Source organism: Nannospalax galili, unplaced genomic scaffold, assembly GCF_000622305.1.
Source record: "Nannospalax galili isolate Female #2095 unplaced genomic scaffold, S.galili_v1.0 scaffold1723, whole genome shotgun sequence".
Classification (NCBI taxonomy): domain Eukaryota; kingdom Metazoa; phylum Chordata; class Mammalia; order Rodentia; family Spalacidae; genus Nannospalax; species Nannospalax galili.
In genome coordinates, this window is record NW_008349072.1 from 650,642 (window position 1) to 673,847 (window position 23,206).

At 52.8% G+C, this 23,206-nt stretch overlaps 1 protein-coding gene across 2 annotated transcripts; it reads left to right on the forward strand.

The window, feature by feature from the left end:
* Positions 1-17,400: 17,400 nt before the first annotated feature.
* Gal (galanin and GMAP prepropeptide) lies at positions 17,401-22,565 on the forward strand. Of its 2 annotated transcripts, none has more exons than XM_017801409.2 (6): positions 17,401-17,494; positions 17,944-18,057; positions 18,505-18,559; positions 20,720-20,809; positions 21,189-21,266; positions 22,375-22,565. In XM_017801409.2, exons 2-6 carry the CDS (start codon positions 17,944-17,946, stop codon positions 22,443-22,445), a joined length of 408 nt encoding a protein of 135 aa, XP_017656898.1. In that variant the 5' UTR covers positions 17,401-17,494; the 3' UTR covers positions 22,446-22,565. The 2 variants fall into 2 exon arrangements, with proteins under 2 accessions (XP_017656898.1, XP_008844542.1); XM_008846320.2 differs by having other exon boundaries at positions 17,944-18,024.
* Positions 22,566-23,206: the final 641 nt, after the last annotated feature.

Consider the following 23,206-nt stretch of genomic DNA (forward strand, 5'->3'; position numbering starts at 1 on the left):
GAGACCCAGTTCCCTCGAGCCGCCATGAGAGCCACACCTATGAGGGCCTCAACCCTTCTGTGTGGTATCCTGAGCCAGAGAGACCCACATCATCTTGCCTTGAGTGACCTGGACAGGAAGCTTCAGGGCCTGCAGGTGGTTGTAGGGGGTGGCAGTGTCCACTGAGCAGAAGCGGGGTGCAGAGCTCTGATCCCAGGGGGCTGGGGCACTTTGGTTTTGTTTTGCTTTGTTTTAAGCAAAGTTCATTTACAGCAGGTCATTGAATCAGGAAGGCGGCCAGGCATGCTGACGCGCTTCCCTAAAGGGCACGAGAACCTAATGAATCAAATCTGATTTGCAGGCGGTGTCTGCACGGCAGCCAGGGTCACCGTATTGCCAGCCTGCCTGAGATGGCAGAGGAGGACGGGGTAGGGGCAGAGTCTGAGTCTGGGACCTGGACACTGTGCAGGATGCCCTAGAGCTAGGCCCCAGCCGGGATGGTGAGGGTGAGTGCCACTACCGGGAGAAGCAGGGGATGATCACCCTGGCCTGAGTGACAGCGGAGAGGTCCGGCCATCTGGCCTCTGCCCACGGCTCGGCCCTTTCTCAGCCGAGCCCCTCTTCCCTTCCCAGAAGGTGGGCGGAGGGCCAGTCAGCCCCAGAAGCAGAGGGACTGACCCAAGGTCAGGGTCATTGCAGCCACCCAGGCAGGTGCATACTTAGGCACCGCAGCCTATGTTTGCACACACTCATGCACACGTGACATCACAGGATCACACACTGCACACAGAGCACCGCACACAGCACAAACACATACATACAGAGCACCACACAGTATACACACAGCACCACACATGTACACTGTACATACATTGTGTACTGCACACACACTGGCCGGAGTGCAAGTTTCTGGTACCAAATGACCAAAGAGCCAAATGCCACCCTGCGGGCCACGCTGTCCTTCAGTCCCGCCTTCTTCCTTTATCACATCCCTGAAGAAGGAAAGTGCAGTTTCCTGTGATGTAAATTGGGATAACGTGGAGGAAATTTTGTCCCAGTGAGAGTTCACCCCATGGCCAGTTCAGGGATGTGCAAACCAGCCTGCACACACTGGCCACACACTGGCCCTGAACTCTGCAATTTTTTTTTTTTTTTTTTTAGACAGGGTACCACTGTGTAACCCTGACTGACATGGAACTCCCCCAGTAGACCAGGCTGGCCTGGAACTCACAGAGATCCGCCTGCCTCTGCCTCCCGAGTGCTGGGACTAAAGGTGTGCGCCACCACACCCAGCTGCATGCCTTACTTTTTATGTGAGTGTTGGGGATTTGAACTCAGGTCGTCACAATTACACAGCCAGTGCTCTTACCTATTAAGCCATCTCCCTAGGCCCCACTCACCTTTTTTTGAAACAGGGTCTCCATATGCAGCCTAGGCAGGCCTTGAACTGGTGATCCTCCTGCCTCAGCCTCCAACGGCTAAGATTGTAGGCGTGAGCCACTACACTTAACTATTTTTATTTTACCTAATTCATTTTGAGGCAGGTCTCACTATGTAGCTCAGACTGTCTTTGAACTCGTGAACCTCCTGCCTTCTTTCCAAAGTGCTTGGGATAGAGGCCCGTGTCACCACACCCAGCTGCTTCAAACTACTGTAAAATAATACTGAGAGGTCTGAGCAGAACTGGAAGCCCATGTCCTAACTCGATGTTAGTCAGGAAATTATCTTTAATTAAAATCCCTTGAGGGACTGTCAGCTGTCAATACTGAAAACCAACCAAGCTTCCCTTATGAGAGCAAAAAAGTTTGCAGAACAAGCGGGAGATGAGGCCGTGGCCCATCCACTTGAGGGCCTGCTGGCCTCCAGGTTGATGGTACCATGAGGCTGAGCACCCTGCTTTCCTGACTTCTGGTTCCCACCTCACCCAATGTCTTCTTTCTGTGGTCACTTGGGGTCCAGAGTAAGGAATATATATATAGTATTTATTTATTTGAGGGTCTCACTATGTAGCCCTACCTGTCCTGGAATTATGTAGACCAGGCTGGCCTCCAATTCAAACAGATCTACCTGTTTCTGCCTCCCGAGCACTGGGATTAAAGGCACCACCACACCTGGCTGGGTACTGAACCAGGGTCCTCTGCAAGAGCAGCCAGTGCTCTTAACCAGTGAGCCGTCTCTCCAGCGCCCTGAACAAGGACTCTTACTCCATTCAGACATATGTATAAAATATCAGAGACTGTTCAGCATGACTTTAAACTTTTGTTCCAACACAGTGATTCCCTCCCCACCCCCAGCTGAGCTACCAGGTGCAGCCCCCAGCCTGAAACTATCCTCTTTCTTCCTTTCTCTTTCTCTCTTTAAAAAAACATTACATTTGAATATACTGTAAAATAACAAACAGGGGAGGCGTACCGCATGAGGGAGCTGGTTCCCTTCTTCCACCACCTTGGTCCTGGGGATGCGACTCCAGTTGCCAGGCTTGGCAGTAAGTGCCTTTACCTGCTGAGCCATCCCAATGGTCCAACATTTCTGTTTTTGTTTTAAAGAAATACTGCAACATCGAGAGAGAGAGAGAGAGAGAGAGAGAAGAGAGAGAGATTACTTTGTTAAGCAAACTGAATTTGTCCGAAAAAATGACTGGTGCTTAGAAAAATCATTGTTAGTGTATCCAAAGCAAGGCACCTGGCCATCAAGTTATCCTCAGGTACAGAGCTAATTAGAGTCCAGCCTGGGCTATATGAGATCCTGACTGGAAAAAAAAAAAAAGCCAGAGACAATAACGATCCTCAAAGTATTGATTCTTTATAAGTTTCCTCGAAAAGGTAATCTGAAAAAGATCTTTTTACAAGTTTTAAAAGCTAGCTTCCAAATTCTCTGTGAGACACTGACGGGGCTGGTGAGGCGTGGTGAGGGCCACCCACAGCCTTGGAGGACAGCTGCGTCACTTAATGCTCTGTGGTGGTTACATAAACTTATGACTGTTAAGAGAATTGGGAGGGTGCTGTGACCCTCCCGGGGCATTATCTAACTCCTCGATCGCATCTATTTCTAGGTCAATGTAACAGACAGGCACTTAGATGAATATTATGGTTTAGATGAGACTGCCACTGGCTCTGATCCCATCAGCAATAGATGTGCTACGTCCAGAGCCCCAGTGTGGGGTCACTCTCTGTTATCACTGTAGACTGTCCAGGGCATCCATAGATCCCCAGTTTGAGCTGTCTCGATGTCCCTGTCTCTCTATCTCTCTGTCTCTCTCTGTCTCTCTGTCTCTGTTTCTCTGTCTCTGTCTCTCTCTCTGTGTCTCTTTCTGTCTGTCTGTCTCTGTCTCTGTCTCTCTGTCTCTGTCTCTCGTCTCTCTGTTTCTGTCTCTGTCTCTGTCTCTCTGTCTCTGTCTCTCTGTCTCTCACAAACACACACACACACAAACAACCAAAAACAAACAAACAAAAAAACTGGCACAAACTTGCTCAGCAATGAATATGCTCTTGTGAACTGGACACCCGATCTTGATCCCTTGGAAACTCAATTTCCTGCTCCACCTAAGACAGTGAATGAATGTGGGCATATACTTGAGAACTAACAAATCAAAGCCTTGAAAAAGTCAGCCTGTTTATTTGGTGATAATTGTAATGTGGCATGGCAATACCTAAAGAAAACTCTGTTATATGGACCCACAGGTCCACAGTGTTTTGTTGCCGTTTTCTTGGGGTTCTTCATCGTGTTGTTGTCTTAGCGTTTTTTCTCTCAGATCCCTCTCCTTCATGATTTGGGGATCTGTTGAATTGGGAGGCACAGATGGGCATCCGTGTGTGAGGAGCACCCCCAGATGTGGCCCACCCCATGAGCCCCTCAGTTCTTTCCCCTTCCCAGTTGGTGTCGATCCAGCCAGGCCACAGGTCTGAGCCACTGACTGGGGCCTGGAACTTATCCGTGGGTCGCTTGTCTGCAGCCCTTGGTCACAGCAGCTGCTGGAGTCTTGGGGCTTGGCTCTCTTTCACCCGCTTTCTGCAGAACCACTTTCAGTAGGGAGACCTGCCGGCGCCCAGCTGCCTAGGGACTCACCTCCTTCCACCTCCTTCCTTCAGGTGGGGTCTCCCAAAGACTTTAAACACTCCTGAGGTTCCTGGGGAGCCAGGTTGCTTCCTCCACCCTGCCAGCCCCCTCATTTTCCTAAAGGGTCTCCCCAGGTCACATCCCCAATAATTTACCTGCGCAAGTGTCCTGGTAGTAGCTCTGTTGCAGGAATTCAGTCCAGGTGTACTAGTTTGCTGTCTGTTGCTGTGATAAACACCAGGACCAAAACCAACCCAGAGCGGAAAAGGTGTATTTGGCTTACAGCTCACAGTCCATCATGGAGGGAAGCAGGGCAGGAGCTCAAGGTAGAAACCTGGAGGCAGGAACCGAAGCAGAGACCGTGGAGGAACGCTGCTGACTGGCTTGCTCCTCTGCCCTGCTAGGCTGCCTTTCTTACACAGCCCAACCCCACCTGCCCAGGGATGGCACTGCCCACAGTGGCCTGGGTCCTCCATCAATCAACAAGAAAATGCCCCACAGACATGGTTACAGGCCAGTCTGATGGAGGAAATTCCTCAAGGTTCCCTCTTCCCAAGCAACTCTGGGACTGTCAGATTGGCAGCTGAAAAGTCCAGGATTAGGAGTTATTCACACCTGGGTTCAAGTCCTGATTAAGAATCTGTATGGGCCATCCACAGCATGCACTGATGTCTCATTTTTACCTTAAGTTCCCTTAAGTCAGTTGTTTGCATCCATTGACAACTTCTAACTCAGAGCTGACATCATTTCACCTTTAGTGGTAAGGAAATGAGAGCTCAGAGAGGTTGAGTTACTTGTTGAGGTTACCCAGTCTGAAGGGGAAGGAAGTAGGTTTTGAACCCAAGCCAGTGGGGCCTTGGAGGTGAATGTTCATGAAGGATGCTGGGCGGCATGAACTCGCCAGTCACCCCATCACCCCACACCCCTCCCCAGTGTCCATCCCCCCTCCTCAGCCTGTGTGCCACAGGACCTGAACTCTCAAAGCCCTGGGTCCACATGGACATGGGCTCTGCCCTGCCTGCCCGGAGTTACTATGTAGAGCATCAGGGTCATGCAGCATGGCTGGGTGTTTCTTCACCGTGTCACTATAGTAACTGGGTTGTCCTAACCAGCACCCCACCACCACTGGGACACTTGGGGCTCATCACTTCACCCCTAAGGACCCCTGCCCCCTCTACCATCATGCCCCCATGGCTCGATCGTATCCCTCAGGCTTTTCCTTCCACTGCAGGCTCCTCCTAGGTTTTCCAGAGGTGCCTGCAGAGCATAGCACCTCCCTGCTGCTATGGTGCCAGGGGGGTGCGTGTGCATGTAAGAGTGTGTGTGTGCGATTGGAGGCCAAGGGCATATGTATATGTACATGTGCACAAGACAGGGTATGCATGCAAGGGTGTGTCTGCTGGTGCTGAGTGTTCATAGACAGATAATATGAGTGTGAAAGCAATGACTTGGGTGTGCACATGTGTGCATTGTATGTTCATGTGTATGAGCATACCATGGCATGTGTGTGGAGGTCAGAGGACAACTTGTGAGATTTGATTCTCTCCTTGCACCATGTGTGTTCTGGGGATCAAACTTAGTATCAGGTTTGGCAGCAAGCACCTTTATCCAACATGGAAGTTTTGTAAATACCTTAGGAGACTGTCTAGTTAGCTTTAACTGTCAACTTGACACAGCCTAGAGTCGTCTGAGAGGATCTTACTTGAGGCATTCCCAGATCAACTGGCCTGTCGTGGACTGTCTTAATAACAGATGTAGGAAGGCTCACTATGGGTGATACCATTCCTTGGGTGGGTGGTCCTGGGCTGTATAAGAAAGCGAGTTAAGAATGGGTCTGTATGCCGGGTGCGGCGCACACCTTTACTCCCAGCACTTGGGAGGCAGAGGCAGGCAGATCTCTGTGAGTTCAAGGCCCAGCGATGGCCTCTGCTTCAAGCTCTTGCTTGAGTTCCTGCCCTAACTTCCCTCAACAATGGAATGTGACCTGGAAGATTAAATAAAATCCTCCCCAAGGCGCAACTCATGCATTCAGTGTCTGTGGAGGCCAGAATAAGGCATCGGATCCCCTGAAATTGGAGTTATGGGTGGTGGTTAGCTGCCATGTGGGTGCTGGGACCTGAACCCAGGTCCTCTGCAAGGGCAGCAGGGCTCTTAGCTGCTGAACCGTCCCTCCAGCCCCATAACAGTCTACTTTAAAGAACTTTTCTTCTTGGGTACTATATTCCTGGTTTAAAATGTTGTTTTATTTAATTATATTAAATATGGACCAGAAGCTGTTATTACATATACTGTGTCTTGGGAATGGCGATATTTGAAGATAATTTTGAAATCTATTCTTGGTTCACACAAGTGCCAACAGCCATCTTCACAGCTGAACTCTTACCAGAGAGAGATAAATGTTATTTTCTTCTCTCCCTTGTCACAGTTAAGAGTTTAAGTGCGAGTAAATTATCTACAGGTTATCCTGTGATGGGATTGATTGAGTTATAAAACGCATCCTGGTTCCCATGAGATAGTGTGCGTCCACTGATGAAACTGACATAGCAAAATGCGCATTAAGGGTCCGAGCTGCGTCAAGCTTACCCTGTTTGGAAGACAATGGACCTAAATAATAAAAAAGACTGTTCTTACTGTCTGAGGGGACCTCAGAGTAGATGTGGATCTGGCTGACTTCTGGGACCCGTCCTAAGAGCTGGTGTCCATTGTGGCTGGGGAGCCCTGTAGGCTAGGATAGTGGTGGTCCCTGACCCCAGGGCTGGGCAGAGACATTAAAAACACCTCTGATGAAGACAAAGGTTGGTGTCTTCTTGGTACTGGTTATTACTTTTTTAAAAAGTATTTTATTTGCCGGGCATGATGGCACACAACTCTAGTCCCAACACTTTGGAGGCAGAGGCAGGCAGATCTCTGTGAGTTTGAGGCCAGCCTGGTCTACATAGTGAGTTCCAGGCCAGCTGGGGCTACAGGGAGACCCTGTCTCAAATAGACCAAAAAAAGGTATTTTATTTATTATTTTTATTTTATGTGTATGAGTATATTGCCTGCATGTAGGTAGGTTACACCCATGTCGTACAATGCCTGTGGAGGCCAGACAGAGAATCAAATCCCCTGGAACTGGAGTTACGGATGATTGTTAGCCACCATGTGGGTGCTGGGAATCGAACCCAGGTCCTCTGCAAGAGCAGTCAGTGCTCCTAACTGCTGAGCCATCTCTCCAGCCATCTCTCCAGCCCCCGTATCGGTTACTTCTGTGAGGCTGAAACAACTCTTGGGAGGGCGACCTTATTTGGGCCAGGGTTTCAGTCCATCTTGGTGTGGAAGGCAGGGTGGAGCAGCTCAGCTCCCAGAGCCCATGTAGGGTGGAGAGCTTTTCACCACAAAGTGGACAGGGAAACTGAGCGAGGCCAGAATCAGGGGCCCCGGTGTTACTTCACAGCCTGCTTCTGGTGAGCTAATTCCTCCCTCTCAGCCCCACTTCCAAAAGTTTCCAGATCTTTCTAAAGTAGTGCCATCAGCTAGGGAAAACCTCATAATACAAGCCTGTTGGGACATTCCGGATTCAAGCCCTAACACCCCTACAGTAGGATTCAAGCGTATCGGGGTTCACCCCACAGCCTACTCTCACGTGGGGAGGTAGGTAGACTTGGGGGATGTCCCCCCACCCCAAGACCTCATATACTCTCATGTCTTCCTGTAACATCTTTTGGAGCTGTCCCCATCCACTCCGCTGATCCAGTCCATTCCCTGCCTGGGACTCAGGCTAGCTCCCATGCAGAGATCCTGGAGCCTCAATGTCCCTTCTGAAGACCCTAACACTGCTGCCCTCCTACCCCTGGCTTCCCTTTGATCATACTGAAGGCCAGAGATCAGAATTGAGAGGGACTTCAGCCCACTCCAGCCCAGGCCTTTCTCCTCTCTTCCCAAACCTGACCCTCTCTCCTCGGCAAGGACAAGCCCTCTCCTGCCCAGGGTATGGCTTTGAGATGGCAGGCACCTCCCTGGGCCCTACTTTATAGTCTGAAACCAGGATGAGAGGAGAGATGGGCTGGGTGTCCCTTATGGCGTTTTGCAGGGAGGGGATGAGGGTCTCTAGGAATGGCCTTACAAGTATGAGATCTTTCCACCCGAGATGCTCTGAAGTCTGGAGGACAGTTGACACACCTTGAAGGTTTTAGAGCACCAGGGAACAAGTAGTGGGCAAACGTGTTAAAGTATATCCAAGGCTAGGTAAGAGGCACCTGCTTGCCCTCCCAGAGAGGGGACCAAAGGGGAGGCCACGCAGGATAGCCAAAGCCTTTCAGGGTTTTGTGAACTAAGGCCGATGTCCACCGTTAACAACTCTCCAGATTAAAGAAGATGGCTTTATCTGGGCTTCACAGCTCTGTGTGACATGAAAGTCACATTCCTGGATGGATGGCTGGGCAGCCCAGGCTCACTCCTTTTATCTTGGCTAAAACAGCCCATTAGGGTTTTGAAGGCTGCTGAGGCCCCGCCCAGCCTGTGGCTGCCAGGCCCCAGGAACATGTGTCTCTGAGCCCTGGTTCTCCAAGCCGGACGGGATGACATGTGCCTTCCACATACCCGTTGAGCACTGGCGATGCCAGACTCTGCCCATTGAGGCATCAGGTTATCCTATCTCTGAAGGCCTGGGGTATCCAGGTGTGCACCATCACATTAAAATTTTTCTAATTTAAGCCGGGTATGGTGGTGCACGCCTTTAATCTCAGCACTCGGGAGGCAGAGGCAGGCGGATCTCTGTGAGTTCAAGGCCAGCCTGGTCTACATAGTGAGTTCCAGGACAGCTGGGGCTACAGGGAGACCCTGTCTCAAAAAGACAGAGTGCACCTTACACATACAGAGGCCGAAAGAGGGTGTCGGATCCCCTGGAATTGGAATTATGGATGTTTTTTAGCCTCCATGTGGGTGCTGGGAACCAGACCTAGGTCCTCTGCAAGAGCAGCCAGTGCTCTTAACTGCCGAGCGCTCTCTCCAGCCAACCACGACCACATTCTTAAGCACTTCCTGCTGCTCTGTGGATTTGTGGGTGAAGGGGAGGAAAATGCTGTGTCCCCTGGCTCTGTCTCTCGGCCCATCTGCACTTCCCTCCCAGATACCTGTAGATTTGAGCAAGTAGTTGGATCCTTGACGTATCTACTTCCTGGAATCTGTCCCACTATGGTGTGGGTAGGCCTGGACACCGCCCCCGCCCCCCAATCCAGGAGTGGACCCTGCCCTGGGCCTGGCTGGCCAGTGTGTCCCTTTTCCTTGGCCACGGTGACTGGTTTAAAGGAGGATGAGTGATTCAGTTCAGTAAGATGACATCAGTTCCTCCTTGGCTGGGCTTGCTGAACCCAGAGCAGGAATCCTCACAGGGGGTTCATTCTGTTAGTGGGGCTCATGAACGGAGAGCTAAGCCTGGAAAGATCAAGGGCCTGCACTGTGAGCAAAGTGCCATGGTCCCAACATCAGGGGACAGAGCTTGGCGGTGGGACGGTACCCAGCACGAGCTTTGGGCTCTCTTCCCAGCACCGAAGAAGACGGGGAAAAAAGATGCTTCCAGAACAAGGGCAAGGACAACTGGAAATGGTTTGGCTCAAACCAAAGGTTGAGGGGTGAGAAGGCTGAGGCAGTCAGAAGGATAAGAAGGTAGGCGAGGATCAGACTTAGAGAGTATCGAACGCCCAGATAAGCACTTGAACTTGCCCTGTGCAGAACAACGGAGGTCTCCTGGCACAACAGCGTTGGGGTCAGAGCTGTATTTCAGAAGTTTAAAGGGACTTCCCCAGAGTGGACCCAAGATGTTGCCATGGAGAAAAGAGGTCTAGTCCTCATGCCCCTTACAGCCAGGCTGAGCCTGGGGCCGCTTTGACCAGTAGAACACAGACGTGGTATGCTAGCCAGGCCTGGCCTTTGGGAGTCTGTCTTTTGCTTCCCCCTGCTTGGCACTCAGCTGCCACACTGTGAGGAAGCCCAAGGAGCCATGGGGAGGAAAATGAAGTTTGGAGCCACTGTCTCCAGAGGAGCTCAAGATCTCTAGTCGGAATCCATTTGCCAACTGTTCCAGTCAAAACTTACAGGGACACCAGGTGAGGCCACAATGGGCAGAAATGGGTTACATACCACACAATTGTGAGCAAATGTTGTTTTAAACCACTGAATTTTGGAGCAACCTGTAACACAAAACCCCGGGACTCTGGGAAAGACTTTACCGCGTGTATTCACTAGAGATAAACCCTTGATGGGGACTGATCAGGAAACAGGACAGTGGCCCCAGGAAGCCTGGGTTTTGACAGCTGCTCCCCAGTGTCATTTCCTGAAAAATCCCAGCAACCTCGTCCCTACAGTCACGCCACAGCCAACAGCATGCAGGTTCCCTGGTGACGTGCCAGCCAAGGCCAGCTGTCAGGCAGGGGCTGTCATCCAGGCAGCTTGTAGGACAGCTGCGCTCCCCGGAAAAAGCTGGCCCTGGTGACAGTAATTGGCCGTGTCCCTCCTTTGGGAAGTCAGCCTGACTCTTCAAATAGAATAACAGGGTTTGGGAATTTAATTTTTCTCTGGGGTCGTCATGACATGCTGTCGTTCAGGTACCACAGGGGAGAAGATGGCACTTGGTGCTAAGGAGTCATCAGCCCAATTTCCTCTCAGTGAATGCTTTGGTCCATCTTTCTACCAGATTTATTCCTTTAACAAACAAGAACCCCAATGGGCTTCTTCATTTCCTGTGGCCCATGGTCTAGGCGTAGGCTCCTGGCTGAGACCTCAAGTTTTTTGTTGTTGTTTTGAGACAGGGTCTCACTGGGTAGCCGTGGCTGGCTTGGAACTTTCTATGTAGGCCCAACTGGCCTGGAGCTCACTATGTAGACCAGGCTGGCCTGGAGTAGATAGAGATTCACCTGCCTCTGCCTCCTGAGTGCTGGGATTACAAGTGCGTGCCACCATGCCTCAGATTTTGAAGACTGGATTCCCACCTGGCACTGCCCTGGCATCTAGTAACACCAGGAATGCAGGACATCAAGTTACATTTATGGTTCAAGTCATCAGATAGAACTCTTTTTTAGTTCTGGAGAAATGACTCGGCAATTAAGAGCACTGGCTGCTCTTGCAGAAGACCTGGGTTCAATTCCCAGCATGCACAAGGCAGCCAATAACAGTCTGAAACTTCAGTTCCAGGGGAATTTGATGCCCTGTTCTGACCTCTGGGGGCCTTGCATACTTACATACATGCAAGCAATACACTCATATACATTAAAAAAATTAAAAAAAAAAAAAAAAGGAACCAGAGAGCTGGGTCAGTGGTTAAGAGCACTGACTGCTCTTGCAGAGGACCTGTATTCAATTCCCAGCACCCACATGGCAGCTAACAACTATCCATAACTCCAGTTCTGGGGAATTCGACGCCACCTTCTGACCTACTTGGGCACTGCACGACATGGGTGCACTTACACGCATGCAGGCAATAAACTTACACACATATAAAATAAATAAAATATTTAAAAAAAGAACTCTGTCTCAAAAAAGACAAAAGAGAGCTTTTGGTATGATATGTCCTGAATATTACATGGAATTATTCTCAGTGGGTAAAGGAGCTCACCACAGAGCTTGTTGACCTGAGTTCAGTCCCCAGAACTCACATGGGGAAGGAGAGAACTGACCCTACAAGTTGTCCTCTGACCTCATACACATGTGTATGCATACATGAATAAATGTAATAAAAAATTTTAATTACTCATTTGTGGAGGCTGGAAAGATGGCTCGGCAGTTAAGAGCACTGGCTGCTCTTGGAAAAGACCCAGGTTCAGTTCCCAGCACCTACATTGGCAGTTAACAACTGTCTGTAACTCCAGTTCCAGGGGATCAAACACCCTCTTCTGATTCCCTCTTCTGGCCTCTGCAGACACTGCATGCACAAGGTGCACTTACATACATGCAGGCAAAATACTTATACACATGAAATATAAAGGAATAAAATTTACAAATGGGACTCATTTGTCTAACATTCGTGCTTAGCAGAACATTTTGTGATTGTATCTACCTTACTGTGTCTGAGTCATCTGGGGGATTGTGAGGGTGCAAAGGGCCAGGGTATTGAAGGAGGGATGCAGAAAGGTGAACTGGGTGTGTTCAGGAAAAGGGAGGCTGGGGTGAGGGCCAAGGAGCAAGGCCCAGCAAAATCAGACGGATTTTCAAGGTGAGGGACAGAGTGACTGGCATAGACACGGAGGAGGAAGAGTGACCTACTGGCCCAGGCTGCTTTGGAATTCCATGTTCCATGAAATTCCTCTGTCCTAGGAAACTGGGATGGGTGGACAGGAAGCAGGAAGGATTCTAGACAGAACCAGCACAATAGCACAGCGCTGTAAGGGTATTTGCTGCCTGGAAACAACATGAGGAGATGGGGGTCCCCAGGAGGGGGGAACGGGTGGGTGGAGATAGAGACAGCTTCAGCATCCCCAGTGGATGTCCCAAGCCATACAAACGCACAATGGCTCCCAGGACCCTGTGGATATGTCTGTCCATCAAGCTCAGCTGTCATGGGGATGGGAGATGCTGTCATCCCCAGCGCCCCCAGGAAGGTGCAGCTCAGCTTTTGGTCAGCAACTAAAATGTCTTGAGTTCTGGATGCTCAGGGGATAGAGAGGAGCCCCCCGCCCCGAGAATGGGAAGAGATGGGAGCAGGTGTCAAGACAGGAGAGTCTAGAAGCTGGCCTTAAAATCTGACTGATGGTGGGCACCCTCGGGTGGTCATGGGAGAGGGAAAAGGATGTAAGGAAGTGGATGCCACCTATGAGCGAGGATGGTGACGCAGGTGCTGTGAACACACTCATCCTTGCTCGCATATCTTTTTATGCGTAGATCATAGAGTCAGAGGCTTTAAAGAAGCTCCTGGGCAAGTTCAGGGCCAGCCTGGTCTATGTAGTGAGTTTAGGTCAGCTGGGACCACAGGGAGACCCTGTCTCAAAAAGACAACAAACAACAAAAGAGCTCCTGGCTTCTGAAGCCCCTTGAAGTATGCGGGGCCCTTGTGCACAGCTCTGGGGTGGAGCAGAATGTCCCTCACGGCCTGTCAACCCTCCCCAGAGACCTCACATCCCCAAACTAGATAGGCCCCCATCTGGTCTGGGTACTGCCCATGGGTCTGTATGACTCAGGGCCTGTAAACAAGTGGAACTGGTCAGGGCTGGTGCTGAGACACCAGCTCCTTGAGCCCCCGTTGTGGGCACTGGCTCACATCAGCGCCTCTCTTTTCACCCCAGCTGGATGAGTCACCCTGAGTTCAATAGAGCGCCAGACTGCCAGCAGGGGGCTGTGCCTCTGACAGCCTCTCTAATGAGAGGGGACTATAATCCAGTACATTATATACATGTATGAAATCGCTATACTGAAACCCATTATCATGTATAATTAAAATATGCTAATAGGGACTGGAGAAATGGCTCAATTAGTAAAGTACTTGCCTTATGACCACAAGGACTTGAGTTTCAGTGCCAGCAGCTGCGTTAAAAAACAAGCTGGGTTTAAGTGATATGCACCTGTAATCCAGGTGTCAGGGAGGCAGACAGGTAAAGCCCTAGCTCCAGATCCCAGTGAGAGACCCTGTCTCAAAAATAAAACAAAACAAACAAAAACCAAGGTGGATGGCTCCCAAGGAGGGACCCAGGATGTTGACCTCTGGCCTCCACACAAACACACATGCATACAATATACTAATAAAAAAAAAAAACTTTAGGGCCAGCAAGATGGCTCAGTAGGTGAATTTGCTTGCTGTGTAAGCCTGATGACCTGAGTTCAGTCCCTGGAGTCCAAGTAAAAAGCCTGGGTGTGATGGTGCACAACCGAAGGTCTGAGACAGGAGAATCTCCTGGAAGCTTACAGGCCAGCTAGGCTGGAGTACGCAGCAAGCAAACACCCAACCTCAGCGAGTGGAAGGTCAGAACTGACTCGCCAAAGTTGTCCTCTGCCCTCGACATGCATGTTCCTGAACTCTCATACCCCCCCCATTATGCTGATATGTCATTTTAGCAATACATGCTTCCCAACATACAGACTTTTTGCCTTTATTTTATTTGTGTGGTGCTGGTGATGAAACCCAGGACTTTGTGCATGCTAAGCACAGGCTCTACCACTGAGCCACACCCCCAGCCCGTCACTGGGGGACTCTAGGCAAGTGGTCTACCTGAGCCACGCCTCCAGCTCCTTACTGAGGGATTCTAGGCAAGAGCTTTACGAGTGAGCCAGGCCTACCGCCAAAGTTACATTTTTTTCCCTCTCAGGGAAGTAAGTCTGGAGACATTTTCCTATGAGCGCTGTGTTATTCGGGCAGGTTGGGTGGGCGTGAGGGCAGTTGGTACCTCTGGAAAGGGAGGGCTAGGGCACAGCTTCCGGATGAGGGTACCCAGCCATTTCCTGGCTTGCTTTTCCCAGCGGTGATGAGGTCACAGCGGGGTGCAGGCAGTGCTCAATAGTGTCTTCCCAGCTCTCCCTTTGTGAGCCCATCTCGCCAGCATTAGCACCTTACCAGCACCCGTGATGATGCACCTTCTGTTTCCAACTTGCTTACTCATTGGACATCTATTGAGTGTTTTGTGGTAGATACTGATCGGAATAATTCCAAATGCATGTACTACAAGCCTCCAGATAACACGGGCTTAAATAAGAAAATCATTTCCCCTCTGTTGAGAAACAAGCCTTAGAGGTCAGCCACTCAGATTCCAGGTTCAGGTTACCCAGGATCCCAGCTCCTTCATTCTGGCTGTCATCCATAGGCATCACCTTGAGCTCCAAAATGGCTGTTCCCCTCCAGTCCTCACATTCCCATTCCCGGCAGGAGAAAGAAGAGAAGGGTACCCTGTGCCCCCCTCTACTTGGAATATACAGTCTTGACTCGTCACCTACACAGTCCTGTCTGTCCATCAGGTCTAGCCTCCTGAGTTCATGTACCGTCTCAGGGCAACCAGATGGTAGTCTGGATAATAACGGCTATGTATTTGGACGAGCACTCGTTTGGCATCTCCGTGGGGGCAGACGCCTCTGCTGAGATGTCCCAGGCCACAGCTGCAGAACCCGGGCACTGTTGGGACATGCTCCGGACTGGGGCCCAGTCCTTGGGGCCGCTGGTTTCTTTGGGGTTCACATTTGGGTTGTTTCTTTCCCCTCAGACTTCTGAGGCCATCCCGGCATCTCACAGGTGTGGAAAATGACACTGCTTATATCCATTACTCTAATGGGGGCCCATTTTGCTGGCCACATGCTGGGCCGCCTTGAAGATGACAAGTTGACAGTGACCACTGGGTCATTGCTGAGTGAGGAGCCCATTAGAACATAGGCCGTGGGTTCCAGCACAGCGTGTACCGGGAGGTAAGGACCTGTCATCCTGGATGCACTGTCCTCATTTCAGAGAGAATCTGCCGATGACCAGGAAGTCACAGCCTCCTCTCTGTCCCTGCCATCCCACCTCCTAATGTCTCCCAAACACGTGGCAGCCACTTTCTAGGATTTGTGCAGAAACCCCTTGCCCAGGCAAAGTGGGGGGACCAGGGACCCCATAGGTCACCCTAAGTGTTGCAAACTTCTGAGCCTGGAGCAAATGGGCACTGGGAGTGAGTGTTGAGTTTATGGGACCAAGTCTTCCACATAGCCCCCCATCCCCAGTGTCTCACTATGTAGCCTACGCTGATCTTGAACTCAAAGTGGTCCTTCTGTCTTAGCCTGCTGAATGCTGGGGGTTACAGGCGTGCAATGTATCTCCTAGCTGCTTTTCCTTTTTCTCCTGGTCTTAGGTAGCCCAGGCTATCCTCAAACTCACTATGTTGCTGGGGATGACCCAGAACTCAGGATCCTCCTGCCTCAGTCTTCCCAGTGCTGGGATTCCAGGCATATGCCACTGCACTCAGCTTGCTGTAACTTTCTTAAAAGAACTTAAAACACGCATAGAATATTTGCTTATCTGAGTCTGGTTTTCTCACCAGACACTCGGAAGAGGCAAAGGACAATTTTGATTTCTCTAATTATTTATTTACTTTTGACTTAGGGTCTCACCACATTGCCCAAGCTGGTCTTGAACTCCTGGACTCAAGCATCCTGTTGCTTCAGGCTCCTGAGTAGCTAGGACTGTGGGCTGGTGCCACTGTGCCCTGCTTTGGGTCTTTAATAAATCCCCTCTTCCCTGCTGAGGAAGGGAGGTCAGGGTGAGGCCAGTGTTTACCAGCATCCTGGCCACCCTAAGTGACTCTACTGGGTGTGAACACAGCCAAGCTGAGAGCAGGGTCTCTTCTTCTGGCTCCTACAGGATGCTCAGGACCTGACAGACAGTGAGTGCTCTTGGGATCCACTTCTGAGCCAGGTGACAGACTGGATGGGCTGCTTCCATTCAGTGCTGAGGCCATTACTGGTTTATTTACCTTGCCCTTTAGACTGGAGTCGCAACCCCTTCCTCTCCTGAGGTCCCCTGTGTGCAGTCCTAATTGGGTGACTGAGCTCCAGGAGTCCAGTGAGGACTGGATGGTTGCCACTGCTCTGCCCACTTCCCTGCCCCTTGGCTGGTATCTGGCCTGGGGTTCCACTCTGGACTCTGCAGTAGGGACCCCAGCCACAGCAGAACCCTCCTAGGTGGTGCTATGGGGTAAAAGAGGTTCCAAGCAGGAACTAGTGCTGGGGTGATGCGGGGAGGGTGGGCAGCTGACAGCCACCCTCCACCCTGCCTCCACTCCTGACTGCCTGCCTGACCTCTCTTAGCAAACCAGGTGTGCAGTCCCTGAGTTCAGGCGATAGGAAACGCCTGCACTTCCCACCACCTGGGCTCTGAGCCCTGAACCCCTACTTTAACACACCCAGCTGGAGATGAGGCCCCTCAGGAGTGGGGATGGGATGTCTCCACTTCTCAGGAGGCCCCCAGGGAGTGTGTGACTGGCCCATCTTGGACTGCAAGACGGTCCCTCCCAGCCCCTGCCCCGGTGGCCCCCAGGGTCCAGGAGTCCCGCTGGGGTAGGAAGGAGGGCAAGACCCAGGATGGAGGTGTCAGATTCACTCCTGCGCCAGGCCCCGGGTGATGCAATGGGGGGGGGCTCGGTCACATGGATGACTCTGGGGAGGGTCGGGCTCGGCCCTGAGCCCCCGCTGCTCCTCCTGCGATGCGGCTCCCCGCGGAGCGGGTTCCGGCCACTCGGCCCCCCGGGACTCGGTGGCGGAGGCGGGCGCTGGGCCGGTGACGCGGCGGCTCCTGCGCTGGGCATAAATAGCGGCGACGGCGGCTCTGCCGCGGACACGTCGAGGGATCCCCGCCGCTCTCGAGCCGCCCTCCGCGCCATGCGGTGAGCCACCGCACCCCCCCCCCCCCCCCCCCGCCCCCCCCCCCCCGCCCGCCACGCCCAGACCGGGACCCAGCTCCTGACACCGGATCCGACCTGCCCGGACCCGTTTACCACACCCGGGACCGACCCGACCCATCACCCCGCCAATCAAGGTACCCGCGCCCTGCAGAGGCGCCCAGGCCCGGGTCCTCCTGCCACTCCCGGGGCAGCATAGCATGGGGCCCCACAGCATCCCGGGGCCCCACAGCATCCCGGGGCCCCACAGCATCCCGGGGCGACACAACATCCCGGGGCCCCACAGCATCCCGGGGCCCCACAGCATCCCGGGGCCCCACAGCATCCCGGAGCCCCACAGCATCCCGGGGTCCCACAGCATCCCGGAGCCCCACAGCATCCCGGGGGCGACACAGCATCCAGGAGGGCGGGTCATCCAAAATGGGGTCGAGGTGCGAATCCCCCACGCGTCTCTGCCCCCTCACGGAGCACAGTCCAGTTCTCATCACTTTGTGCCTACTGCACGTGCTCGAGCACCGCGGAGGGAGCGGAGGGAGCGTCGGCTGGGCTGCCCAGGCCTCCAACCTGCCTGCTCTTTTGCTTCCAGATGGCCAGAGGCAGTGTCCTCCTGCTAGCCTGGCTCCTGCTGGCTGGGACCCTGTGGGCCACTCTGGGGCTCGGGATCCCTGTAAGTGTCTGGAACAGAAGTCTGCAACAGGGAGTGAGAACCAGCCTGGGGGGGGGCACAAAGTTCCCTGAAACTGCTAAGGGATTGGGCGGGATCCCAGAAAGACTGAGATCTGCCAGCTGGGTGCTGACCAGCACATGACTCCATTCCTGCATGAGTCAGGTGTGGTGGCCCAGGTTTGTAATCCCAGTACTCCGAAGTTGGAAGTCGGTGGAGGTAGTAATATCAAAAGTTCAAGGACAGCTTCAGGACCAGTCGTCCTCTGGCTCTGGAGGCTGTTCTGTGGGCTATCAGCTGGAGCCTCTGCCCTGGTTCTGATATGATTGTGTCACTAGTGCACCTAGCAGTGTGTTCAGGTCAAATGCTGTCACTCTATGCCCAGGCCTGTGCTCTGTGCTATGCCGAAAAGCCAGGCACGGTCCACTCTCCATCCCTCAGCAGAGGACTCGGGTCCTCTGACCTGCTTTCATCCTGTTTTAGGTAAAGGAGAAGAGAGGCTGGACCCTGAACAGCGCTGGCTACCTTCTGGGCCCACGTAAGTGATGAGGGCTCGGGTGCTGGGCTGCCTTGGTCATCCTGCTGTGAATACCGGAGCCAGGCATCATTTCCATATAAGACACCTAGTTTTAGTCAGAAAGGCATTCCCATGAGGCTGTGGGTTTGCATCGGCCTAACCAGCTGCCGAATTAAAAGCCTCCTGTGTGCCAGGGGACAGGTCACCCTCTCTCACCCCTTCAGCCCTCCCCTACTCCCAGCAGAGGAGCTCATTCCTTAGGGGGGGGTCCCCTGATACCATCCACCCCTGCCTCCTGGGAACCCAACCCCCATCCCTCCTGCTGCATCTGGGCATAGCCTCCAAGAGCCTGCTCTGCCCCCTCCCTCCACTTCTGAGGTCTGCCCCTGCTCTATGAGGCCTTTCTGGCACCTCTTCTGGGCACACCAGAGACTTCCCATCACACTCTGCACATTCAACTTGAGTACCATTCTTTCTAGAAGCTTCTTTCGACTTTTCTGCCTGGCTCCAGCATGGGATCTTTCCCTGGGCTTTGTTCAAACTCAGCCCTCCCCTACTCCCAGCAGAGGAGCTCATTCCTTAGGGGGGGGGTCCCCTGATACCATCCACCCCTGCCTCCTGGGAACCCAACCCCCATCCCTCCTGCTGCATCTGGGCATAGCCTCCAAGAGCCTGCTCTGCCCCCTCCCTCCACTTCTGAGGTCTGCCCCTGCTCTATGAGGCCTTTCTGGCACCTCTTCTGGGCACACCAGAGACTTCCCATCACACTCTGCACATTCAACTTGAGTACCATTCTTTCTAGAAGCTTCTTTCGACTTTTCTGCCTGGCTCCAGCATGGGATCTTTCCCTGGGCTTTGTTCAAACTTGCCAGGGTTACAGTCCTGGAAGAATCCATATGCCCTCCTGTTTGGGCCCTCTTTCTGGGTCCCTGGGGCTTCCTAAATGCCCTCCTCCAATTCACTGCATCCAGAACTCATCAGCTCTCTGAGATCTAGGAGGGAACTTCCCAGAACCTTGAGGGCGGCCAGTCCCCCCCCTCCACCTTGAAGCTCAGTTGAGCTGGCTTCTTTGCTCAAAGTTGCTCCCCTGTCCCACTGTCACCCCAGCATCCTGCCAGTCTTGTCCTGCTTGTGTGGTGAGGGGCTGAGTCTCAGGAAGCTCTGTGGCTTTATGGGGTCTGGGGCAGGACTGGGGATTTGACCATGTGGGTGAAATGCCTGGATGGGGAGGGGAGCAGAAAGAGGATGCTTGGTCTGTGAGAGACTGGGGTGTGGGCTATAGAGTGTAGCCCTGCCTCACACAGAGGCTGGTGGGCCGGTAGGCTCCCCTTTCAAGCACCTCAATTGGTGAAGACGTTGGCTGGGCACAAGTCCCACCCCTATCAGTCACCAGCACTTTCTCTGCATTGGCGGCCGGAGTCCTGGCATGGCTCTGAGACCAGGTTACTCAGCTCCTCTGGGAACTTAGCGCCGTGAACTCTGCCTCTGGGGAAATGAACTCTGACCTTCCTCTAGCTTTGTAGGGGCTAAGTAGTCAGAAACTCTGAGCCTCATCCTTTGTCTCCTAAATCGCCCTCACCAGAGCCCGCTCCATCTGACGACACTGATTAATAGCCCTTTTCTTCCTGGACTCTGGCCTTGTTGCTCAGGGATCTCTGACACCACCCAACACATACACACACACACACACACACACACACACACACACACCCTCCTCCCTTCCCTCTCTGACTCCAATCCTCTCACACTGGAGTGGTCTTTGAGAGTAAGAATCTGGTCTTGTTTTAAAATTCTTGAGGGCCCCTTGTTTTCAGGGACACAGAGGCCCAGCTCCCATCATCTTTCTGGAAGTTTCCATCTCTGAGGCCGGCTCTTGATGTCAGAGCCAGCTTCTCTGCGGCCTGGTGCTCCAGCTGTGCGGGACACCTGTCTCTGTCGGCTGCAGCCACCTGCCTCCTGCTCCCACTCTTTGCCAGCAGGCTCTCCTTCTGTCTGTAATCCCACTTCCCTGTGACAACCATCTGTACTCTGGGGCCCTGGAATGTGGCTTTCCCCTTTCCCAGGCTTCTACATGTTGACTGTATGTTGGTGGTCCAGCTGTGTGGGGTCCTCCCCTGGGGGTGGGAAGTGGATGAACCACGCTGACAGCAGGTGGTACGTCCCTCTCTGGTCTGCAAGCAGATGCCATCGACAACCACAGATCATTCAGTGACAAGCATGGCCTCACTGGCAAGAGGGAGCTACAACTGGACACAGGGGAAGGGAGGCCAGGTAAGGCCCAAGTCACATCACTCCTGGCAAAGCAGGTGTATGTGGGGGTGTGAGATGCATCAGCACACCTACCACCCTCCTGCCTCCCGGTCACAACCTGAGACCGGCCTGATCCAGATCTGAGAGCACATGGCCACACACACCTCTCAACTGCCCGGAATAGGGAGCAAGGTGATGGGGCAGTGTGGGAACAGCTGGCCACAGAGGCCTCTGGAAGAGCTGACCTGGGACCCCTCTAGCATTCTAGCAAGCCCCTGGGGTAGCATAGGATGCCCTCAGGCCCTTGGCCTGGCTCCCTGACCTGTGATGGGTGATGGGAGGGTGGTGAGGGCACAGGCGCACCCTCATGGCAGGCTTTGTTGCTTTGTCTGTCATCTAGGAAACTTTGACCGGTCCCTGCCTGAGAACAATATTGCACACACCATAATTGAGTTTTTGAGTTTCTTGCGTCTCAAAGGTATGGGAAGTGTTACGCATTTAAAATTCCATCTTGGGCTGGAGCAGAGGGCTCAGTGGCAGAACACCTGCTCTGCATGCATGAAGCCCTGGGGTCGAGCCCCACCCCTGCCAAGGGGGAAAAAAAGAAAAAAAAACGTTCACGGAACTGCACTGGGATGCTGCAGCCCTCAGGCCCATACTCCGTTCTGTCCTGCGGCTGAGGCACGTGACACCTGAGCTCCCTGCACTGGGGTGGAATTATGGTACCACCAGGACACTGTCCCTCCAATTGTCATCAGGCCAACAGCACTATCAGGAAGAGTGGGGCTTTGGGTGCAGTTCACGCTGCTGGCCCTTTTTGGCATGGGAACAAACTGTGCCTTTTAGGACATGGCAGGCCACAAGCCAGGTTCTTGAGGCCGTGAGAAGCCATGCTCTGTTAGCACCATGCATGGCAAGGTCAGCTCTCGGTGCGTTCCCATTCAACACAGTGGCTCTTAGTCCTGGCTGGCTTTGGTCACAGGCAGGCACAGGTCAGACCTGCATGGTGAGGCTGGGGAGAAGTTGAGGAAAGCTGAGGAGCCTGTTGGTGTGGGGTTTGGACCACTGTGTCTGCCCAGCAGGGACACTGGCTGCCCCATTTTGCATAATCCAGTCTTATTGTTAAAGTCAAGGCCGGCTCCCAGGGTTTCTGACAGGGTTGTCTTCACTGTGGTGTTGGGGTCAGCTCAGTGCTGCCGGTGGGGAGGGGAAGGGAAGAAGGGAGACTAAGACGGCAAACTGAGGTAAAGCTCTGTGGAGAGCTCCGTGTGGCACCTTGGTTCTGCCAGCAGTTCTGTTTCTGTTTGCTGTGAATTCTGTAACATAGGAATGTTTTCATGGACAGTCATGGAGACTCCGTTTCCATGACTCAAATGGCACCTGCCCCTCTTCCAAGCGTGGGCGACTCCAAAAGCACGCTCAGTGCGGCAGGTCCTTCATGGGGTCGTGTACAGAATGGTGGCCTGCGGTTGGACTGAGTCCCACCAGGGTCACCATAGAGAGTAGGTCTGAGGCTTTCCACCAGGGGGACTGGGGCTTGGTTCTCTTTCAAGCTTATCACCTAAGCGCTGCTCTTCCCTTCCCAGAGGCCGGGGCCCTCAACAGCCTGCCTGGCCTCCCGGTGGCCAGCTCCTCAGAAGACCCAGAGCAACCCTGAGAGCACCCTCTGGGTGCTGTGATTACAGTCACGCTAGGCTGAGGGGAATCTTCTGCCAACTCACGCAAGCCAGCCACCTCTGTGCTCTGCTTTGATGCCGTGCTGTGGTAATTTAAGATGTTTTGATTGCAGTAATTACAATGAGTGACAAAATAAAAAATAGCAAGTACCCAGGATTGTCTGATTCTTCCTGGCTTCGGTCCCTTACTGTACCAGTGTGCTTTCTGTATGTATGTATGTATGTATGTATGTATGATGTATGTGTGTTGTGTGTAGGCGCACATGTATCACAGCACATTTGTGGTCAGAGGACAATTTGTCAGTTCTCTCCTTCCACCACGTGGGTTCCAGCAATCAAGCTCGGGTTGTCAGGCCCGGACGGCAAGCACCCTTATCTTCTGAGTCATCTCGATGGTCCCCACGTGTTTTATTTTATTTTTATTTTATGTGTGTATTGCCTGCATGTGTATAAGTGCGCCCATGTTGTGCAGTGCCTGCAGAGGACAGAAGAGGCCATCGGATCCCTTGGAACTGGAGTTACAGACAGTTCGGACAGTTGTTAGCTGCTATGTGGGTGCTGGGATTCGAACCCCAGTCTTCTGCAAAAGCAGCCAGTGTTAACCACTGAGCCATCTCTCCAGCCCGCCCACCCCCGATGTGTTTTAAAAGCTAAAGATCTTAGCCTAAACTTGCACATGGACTGCACATGTCTAAGTCAATATTGCTGTGTCCTCCAGAACAGGCCATCTCGGTGTTCAGCT